This window comes from Crocuta crocuta, unplaced genomic scaffold (assembly GCF_008692635.1).
Source record: "Crocuta crocuta isolate KB4526 unplaced genomic scaffold, BGI_CrCroc_1.0 scaffold95, whole genome shotgun sequence".
Lineage (NCBI taxonomy): Eukaryota > Metazoa > Chordata > Mammalia > Carnivora > Hyaenidae > Crocuta > Crocuta crocuta.
This window is the reverse complement of record NW_027530971.1, coordinates 5822093-5831430: the sequence shown is the minus strand read 5'-3', so window position 1 is coordinate 5831430 and position 9338 is coordinate 5822093. Positions and strand designations below refer to the sequence as shown.

Below are 9338 nucleotides of genomic sequence, written 5' to 3'. Positions count from 1 at the left end.
GTCTCTGTCTCTCTCTCAAAGGTAAATAAACATTAAAAAAAAAAAGACTTAATAGGAAATACTTTCTTAAATGCTTTCAAACTGAAAAATGTTTCACATACACAGAATCCGGATGTAAATGTAGCCTTTTTCTTCTTTTTCCTCTTTGTCCCTCCTATATCTTTATCCCCAACTCTGATTACTTGGGTAACTTGCCTCAGTCATTAAAATAAAGTAAAATAATCAGCAAGAAATTTAAAAACTGAAATTGATTTATTGTCGTTCCCCCAACCCCATGCTAAAAAAAGAGCTGTGATGGTAAGTAGGAAAGTATAGCAGCAAAGCACTGGTTTTCTCTAACAAATTCAAACTTAGGTCTGAGTCGAATTTAACATTAACAATGCAGGCTGAGACAACGTATATATACAGTCACCTATATGGGAGTACATGAATGCTAAGAATGACCAAACCCAGAATATTTTCCTCTTTGATATTTGATCTTACCAGAATTTATTCCTCTGTGTTTAAGTACTGACATCTTTTACAACAAATATTTACTTGGTAATCTTATTGTCATTGGTTTGACGTAACCGGTGAAGTTTGTTATTTTGTTATAGTAGCATAGCTATGAAAAGAATAATTATTCAGAGATATATATGAAATTCTTATTTTTGACCAGGTGCTGATTATAATAAGAATGGACTCAGATGGTGAGAAACATTTACTCGTTAAAATCCTTAACGAAATGGAAGGTAGGGAGTTTTATTTATTTATTTATTTATTTATTTATTTAGGGAAGTTGGGAGTTTTACATCATGCTTCATTTGATAACAAATGTTGAACATACGAAAATGTAGTGATCTAAATTTTTAAATTAAGACATAATAACATACCATAAAATTCATCCTTTAAAAGTATATAACTTAGGGGCGCCTGGGTGGCTCAGTCTGTTTAAGCACCTGACTTCGGCTCAGGTCATGGTCTCGCGGTTTGTGGGTTCCAGCCCCACGTCAGGCTCTGTGCTGACAGCTAGCTCAGAGCCTAGAGCCTGTCTTCGGATTCTGTATCTCCTGCTCTCTGACCCTCCCCTGCTTGCGCTGTCTCTCTCTGACTCAAAAATAAATAAATAAANAAGTGGGATCTAACCAGTTTTGAAATAAATCTGGACTTTAAGTCTGCCATATAAATATATTGCAACGTACTTATGCATATGTTATATGTCTTGTATGTATTTATTATTATCAGTTGACACTTTTTATTTTTCATCTACTAGTTGCTAAATATGCTGCATACTTACAACTCTATAAACCAGTTTTATTATATCAGTTTTACAAATAAAGAAACTAAAATTCATAAAGGTGATGTAACATGCCACATCTCATAGGTAGCAAATAAGGGAATGAGGATTTCATCTAAGGTCTGTCTTGTTCTAGTGTCATTCTTCAACTCTTCTACCCACTATTGTCCCCTCTTCCAACTCTTTCCATCTTGTGCTATGGTTTACATATTGCTTATATGTAAACTCTTCTTCTTTTTCATCTCCTTGTCTTTTTTTAATGTTTATTCATTTTTGAGAGAGAGAGAGATGGCAGGGAGCAGAGAAAAGGAGATGCAGAATCCAAAGCAGTCTCCAGCTCTGAGCTGTCAGCACAGAGCCTGACATGGGGCTCGAACTCATGAACTGTGAGATCATGACCTGAGCTGAAGTCAGACACTTAATCTACTGATCCATCCAGGTGCCCCAATTTCATCTCCTTGTCTTAAGTGAAACCCAGCTTTCCCCAGATAATACAGCTTCCCTTGTATCCCTCTCATAAAAAAGCTGATAATTCTCTCATATATATATATTTATATATGATATATATATAATATATATGATATATGTATGTATCATAGGGATGAGAAGGTCATTTCTTCCTTTATCCTTTCCAAAACATTATTCCTCTTAGCTCTGAGGTTATGCCATATTGCCACAGCATTCTCTACCGTTCCAACTGCCATCATCTAGTTACCACCTGAACATTCCCCATCATCTGTGGACAGTTCTGCACCTGGTTCATGGTATTCTTTTCACTCCTAGTCCTGCCATTATCCTAGGTGTCTTTAACATGAATGATGATTCAATATTCTGACCTTATAGTTTCGTTGACCTCTACAGCAAAAATGATATTCACTCTTTGGCTACACCATCAACCTTGTAATAATGGAAAACTGTGCTACTTCTGAACTTTAAATTCTGATATATTGCTCTTTATCTACAGCTATCTTAGCTCTTTCATGATATTCAGTATCTTAGAGATCTGTAATCTGTCAACTCCTTTTTTGTTTCACTTTCTTCTCTTTCCAGACTTGGTGATGTGCCCATAACTTTAATCAGTCTTGTCCTTCTATTGTACCTTCCATTTAAACCTCACCTCTGAATCCATCAAGACATGTAACTTCTGTTTCTACACCTGAGCTTCTGAGCGTTATTAGAGAAAATACAATAGTTTGGTCCCACTACAAACTTATCTTCTCTGAACTTATGTGGGATCTTAATACCACTTAACAACCTTTCTATATGTTCTTAGTTGCCATTCTTATCCACCTAATGGCTACCACAAACCCCCACTATGCTACTCATTCCCTCATTATTTCTTCTTCTTCTTCTTTTTTTTTTATTTTTACTTTAGAGAGAGAGAGAGATAGAGAGTTAGGGAAAGGGGCAGGGGTGGGAGAGAGAATCTCAAGCAGGTTCCCCACTGTCAGCACAGAGCCTGACTCAGGGCTTGAACTCACAAAACTGTGAGATCATGGCCTGAGCCAAAACCAAGAGTCAGACACTTAAACCAGCTGAGCCACCCAAGCACCCTAAGCCCTTTGGTCTCAAAAATAAAATAAAATACCACCCTCAAATTATGTCATCCTTTGTTTAAACTATCTCTTCCCTCCATAAATTGCATCTTTGGCCATTTCCCAATATATTTCCTTGCTGTAACCCTACCAAACTATTTATCATACTGTTTCCTTTCTCCATGCCCTTATGTCTCCTATTCTGGCTATAATGGTGCTCTTCTCCCTTCTTTAACAGTTAACTCCTATACATCCTTTATTTATTTATTTCTTTTTAAAATTTATTTCTGAGAGAGAGAGAGAGACAGCATGAGCAGGGGAGGGTCAGAGAGAGAGGGAGACATAGAATCTGAAGCAGGCTCCAGGCTCTGAGCTCTCAGCACAGAGCCTGATGTGGGGCTCGAACCCATGAACCATGAGATAATACCTGAGCCGAAGTTGGATGCTTAACCGACTGAGCCACCCAGGCGCCCCCCTATACATCCTTTAAAAATCAGTTGAAACATTTGTTCAGGAAGCCTTGATTTAAATGCTTTCCTTTGTGATCTCAGGGTATGATGTGTATACTTTTAAGGTACTACTTACCATCCTAGACTGTACCAACTGATTCTCTTGTCTGTTTTCCTCACTAACATGTCAGCTTCTGGAGGATAAGGACTATGCCCTAATTTGTATTCCTAGCACCCATAAAAATGCCTGGAATATAGAAGGAACTTAATAAAAATGAATAACTGAATGAGCTAATGAATGCCCCTCTATATACGTAGTAGACTGAGACTAGTGAAAAAGATTGAACTGAACTATGTACACTATTACAAATGTCTGCTGATCAGTGCAGTGCAGTTAGCAAAATGAACTATTATAGTAATATGAGAATGGAAGGCTCTTTCAAGCAGAACTTTATCAGGAGCTATTTTTCTTTAGGTTTATTTATTTTGAGAGAGAGTGAGTGGGGGAGAGGCCTGTGGTCCAAGAAAGAGGGTAGAGAGAGAATTCCAAGCAGCCTCTATGCTGTCAGTACAGAGCCTGATGCAGGGCTTTGTCTCACAAACCGTGAAATCATGACCTGAGCCAAAATCAAGAGTCAGATGCTCAACTGACTGAGCTACCTAGGTGCCCCTGGAGATTAGATTTTAAATAATATGATCTTGGGGTGCCTGGCTGGATCACTCGGTAGAGCATGTGACTCTTGATCTCAAGGTTATGAGTTCAAGCCCCGCCTTGAGTGTAGAGGTTTACTAAAACTAAAATCTTTAAAATAATAATACCTTATAAATTTATATACAGAAGAGAAATAATACCCATCCTCTTCTTATTTCTACCAAAACTATTGTCAGCCAAGTAAACATGAAATTATTAAACATTACTTTGTTATTCTTACATCATGCCTTTGTGAACTTTTACAACTGATGACAATATACCAATAGAGTGTAAAATTTATTTTAACTGGAATTAGCTATTCCTAAACCAGTTATGTCTACCAGAAATAAACTGTATGTGTGCATACAGGATTTTTTGAAATTTGTTTTATTTTGTTAAAAAATTAGTAACATAGAATTTTAAGTTATAGCTGAGAAGCTTACATTAGTGAATCTAAGGAGCAGGTGGCATCTAATAGATCTTCTGCTTCTTACACAACCAAAAGAAAGGGAAAAATGGGGGCACCTAGATGGCTCAGTTGGTTGAGTGTCTGACTCTTAATTTCGGATCAGGTCATGATCCCAGGGTCATGAGATCGAGCCCTGAGTCAGGTTTGCAGTGGGTGTGGAATCTGCTTAAGATTCTCTCTCTTTCTCTCTCTTTCTGTCTGTCTGTCTGTCTCTCTCCTTCTGCCCCTCTCGCCTGTTTGTGCTCTCTCTTTCTCTAAAAAAAAAAAGTTAAGATGGTAAATTTAAAAAAAGGAAAAATGACATTAAAATGTAGTCTCTTGCTGTTTCGTTATGTACTTAAATTTGACTAGAGAAAAAGTAAAATCAACCATGATTTTTAACAAAATAAAATTAAATGTACAGAATTGATAAGTATTTATTTGATTACTTTAAAATTAAGGTTGTGATTTACTTTATTATTTTATATAATAAGTTCAGAATTTCCATGCTTATATATAAAACATATACACACACCAGAAATATTGCCCGTGTTTCAAACTTTCTGATTCCACAGACAGAAAAATAATCCAGCAAATTGTATTTTAAGCAGTTTCCTTGTTTACAGATCTTTAATTCATTTTTATGGTAGTGAAATATACGAACACCTAAAAGTTATATATAAACAGAACACTGAAAGAAACCTTTTTTGTATTACTCTTCTTTTCTAACAGGTTTAACACTGACTGTCTTACAAAACAAAAGAAACGATTTTCTGGAATCTGAAGGTGTTTTAAATGGGTAAAAATGTATTTATTCATCTATGGGTAATAAGCATACCAAGTCCACAGGAAAAGCACAGTTTCTCCTGGAATTTAACCTTTACAAAAGGCTTAATAAAACCTGAAAGTAATCAATGTCTCTCTCCTCTTCCTGAAAAATGTATTATATTAGGACACTTGAATTCAGGTCATTGCTTTGTGTATTGTATGTTATTTTTGTCCAGAATTTTAGTTCAGTCTTGTTTCAATATCCCAGAATTATCCTTGTTATTGTTAGTACAGGAAATGTCCCTTTAGACCCTCGTTTATACCAGTTTTGGGGGTTTTTTTTGGTCAGCATTGTTTCTTATATCTCCTTCCTTTCTTTAGAGTTCTTTTTCTTCCTGAAGTATAGCCTTTAGAAATTCATTCAGTGAGAGCATGCTAATAATAAAATTCAGTGTTGACATGTCTAAAAATGTTTTTATTTTGCCCTATTTTATGTAGAAAGTATTTATTTCTAATATTGAGGTACAAATTATTTAAAAAGGTCTAAATCTAATAGAAGCCCATAAAAGCACTTAACTTATGTCTGTTATCTATCTGGATTGCTCTAAATAGAAAATAGTAGTAGAGAATTTTTATTAAGGCAAGTGCTATTATATGGAATTTGAAGATGGAAAAGATAAACTTTTGATATTTAAGTATTCCATCTTTTGTTGTTGCTAAAGCTCACTGAGAAAAATAAAAAGCATTTCAAAGTTGTCAGATACTATTCTCTTATGTAGATCCTCAAAGATGAAAACCTCACATGTGTAAGAAAATGAGATCGATATCTCATGGTGATTTGCCTGTTTCTTAGAGGACTCAGTTAATAGTCCTTTGCATTTGAGGATGTGAAGTAGTCCCTCGCTTTTGAGGATCTGAAGTAGTCCACAGTTTTTTAGAACCTGGTTTTTAAATAAATGTATGACCATCAGGGTTCCTGACTGGCTCAGTCAAAAGAACATGTGACTCTTGATCTTGGGGTTGTGAGTTTGAGCTCTACGTTGGGTGCAGAGATTGCTTAAAAATAAAATCCTTAAAAATTTTTAAAAAAATGTATGACCATCAAAAGGAAAGATAAAATGAGTTTAGCATAACTGGAGAACAAATCAACAGAAAACACACCAGTGCCTTTCCAAGACCAGCAGGCACAGACTACAGAAGAATAAACTAGCCCAAAACAGTCATCTTTTAGCCTTCCAAGTAAATAATGACACAAATATAATTCCATTTTCTTGGCTTTCTTTTGTCTTCAGTACAAGTTCCTGTGTAGTTGTACATAATCAATATATTGGAGCAGATTTCCCCTGGAGTAACTTCTCATTTGTGGTGGAATACAATTTTGTAGAAAACTCTTGTTGGACTAAACACTGCAAGAAATTGAATATTCCTCACACAGCCTTTAAAGTGGTTCTTCCAGACACAGTATTAAAGAGTAAGGATGTAAACTAATATCCTTTTGTTGTTGTGGTAGAATGGAAATTGCCTGTTTTCTGTTTCTGATCTATGGAGAGAGAATGCGCTATGGCATTAGAGGACTTGAGCTCGAGATCTAACCTCACCATTCTGGTGTGGCCTTGAGCAGGTTCTTTCCCCCCTTACCTCATATTTATTCTTCATTTGTAAAGTAAGTTTTACTAATGATATTTGCCTTCATCTCTTTACCTTCTAAATTTTATTTATACTAGCCCAATTTAATTACAGTTATATCTAATATTCCACCTGATACTTTTATGCAATTTTAGGGGAAAATTCTGTTATAGTATGTTGACTGATTCAGAAAACTTAATATGCAACAAAAAGTTACAAACACACTTAGACAAGATTCTAAAACCACTTTTTATATGATTTGGGTCCTTTGTATTTCTCAGCAATGCTTCACATGACTCAGATTGTGAATTCTCACATCCATTAAGTAAAAAAAAAAAGCCTGTACATTTTTAGTCCCAGGCATCCCTTTCAATACTTGCCATAAATTATTTTCTGTCCACCTCAATTCTGAGTAGGAAGTGTGAATTCTGAGACATTCCAATTCAATTCTTTTTTTTTAATTGTTTAGATTTTTATTATGAATATGTTTTTTTTCTTTTTTCTTTTTCTTTTTCTTTTTTTACAGATAGTTTATTGTCAAGTTGGTTTCCATATAACACCTGGTACTCATCCCCACAAGTGCCCTCCTCCATACCCATCTCCCCCCTTCCCCCCAACACCCATGAGTCCTCAGTTTGTTCTCAGCATTCAAGAGTCTCTCATGGTTTGCCTCCCTCCCTCTCCCCAACTATTTTTCCCCTCCTCCTCCCTCATGGTCCTCCATTAAGTTCCTCCCAATCCTCCTATATGTGCAAACATATGATATTTGTCCTTTTCTGGCTGACTTATTTCGCTCAGCATAGCACCCTCAAGGTCCATCCATGTTGCTACACATGGCCAGATTTCATTCTTTCTCATTGCCATGTAGTATTCCATCGTATAGGTAAACCACATCTTCTTGATCCATTCGTCCATTGATGGACACTTAGGCTCTTTCCATGTTTTAGCTATCCAATTCAATTCTAAAAATACAGTTACTTTGGAATCTTTGATAAACAGAATTAAATGTTAAATTGATTAAATAATTGAAGCATGGGTCCAAGAAAAGATAAACAATAAGCCTCCTAGTTTATAGGTAGAGGCTTCTTCCAGTTTCTTGAAGATGAACTTAATTTATTCAAGCATTTACAACACTTCAATTTTCCACTACTGTATTACAAGATTTATAGTAGTTTATTATATATTTTTATATACTGTTCTAAGAAGTAAAATGAATTGCAGGGTCAAAAGTATATACACATTTACATATTGTCAAATATCCTTCCAGAAATGCTATCTCAATTTCTATTTGTACAGAAAGTGTAAGAGAATCCTTTCCCTATTATCTTTACCGTAAGTAGGTATTATTATTCTCTTAAATCTTTGACAGAATTATAGGCAGAAAATATTTTATAGTTATATTATAGTTAATTACAGATAATTAATGTCTTGATTATCCATATCTTTTCATATGTGAATTGATCTTGTATAGCCATTCTTTTGTAAATTGCCTGTTAATGTTCTTTGTCCATTTATCTACTGAGGTATTTATTATTTTCCTATTGAGCTATATCATTTAGTAGTTTTAGTAAATTCTGTTAACTCTGTTTTAGTTCTAGATTATAGGATAACATGGTTTTTATTTTATTCTTCATACCTTTATTCTGATTTTTTACATTAATATGTTTTATTTTTATACTGCCCCTTGAACATACACTTGTTATTCTCATGTTTAGTAAAAAAGAGAAAGAGCTGAAGTATGAAAAAAATATTTATAAACTTTCTCTTATTTAGGAAGCACCTTGCTGGATAGTTTTGGTGGTTTTCTTTTGGAAATTCAGGTTCCATATGTGTTTTTTGCATCTGAAGGACTTATTAATACTCCAGAAATTCTTCAGTTGCTAGAATCCAAGTAAGTTATTGATTTCATAACTTTAGCAAGGGTATATATATTCTAAATGACTAACCATTATTCTATATATGTGGTACTATTATTTCTCTCTGATTCAAGCCTGCAGTTATATCACATAGGAATAGTTTTCCAGAGTTTATGTCAAATTACACTTTTCTCTCCCTATAGTACACCATCATAATTACTGAATATTATCTTTTCTGACAATATATATCAATCTTGTGGAGAAAAAAATGTTTCATTATTGTTTAAAATTATATTTTAATTTCATTTTTTTGTTAACAGCAAATATGAACACTTTATGTGTCTTTTTTTCTATGAATTATATGGTCATATCTTTGGGTCATTGATAATATGGAAAATGGGTGTTTTTATTTAGAGGGCCTTAAATACTGCCTGGGAAATAGGACTATGAAGTTCTAAATGAATTCTCAAATTTTTAGACTTTTAGTTCTGAGGTCATAACAACACTGAGCATTTTTAAATCATATAAAACACTTTATCATAGCACACAAGTTGTCACAGGAATATTAGCCATTGGGCCATGTATCAAGGAGGCACAATTGGGCTATGACCTTAGTTAAAACACAGATCTACAAATAAATAAATAAATAAATAAATAAATAAATAAATAAATAAATTAATTAAAAAATA

At 34.4% G+C, this 9338-nt stretch overlaps 1 protein-coding gene across 1 annotated transcript in view; it reads left to right on the top strand.

Annotated features, from left to right (window-relative positions):
* Positions 1-9338, top strand: part of SHOC1 (shortage in chiasmata 1) — an 80328-nt gene that overhangs the window by 51873 nt on the left and 19117 nt on the right. The window contains exons 18-21 of the mRNA XM_077769794.1: positions 659-731; positions 5132-5198; positions 6460-6638; positions 8567-8684. Of these exons, the coding sequence (XP_077625920.1) occupies positions 659-731; positions 5132-5198; positions 6460-6638; positions 8567-8684 (437 nt within the window). The remainder of the gene's footprint in view (positions 1-658; positions 732-5131; positions 5199-6459; positions 6639-8566; positions 8685-9338) is intronic.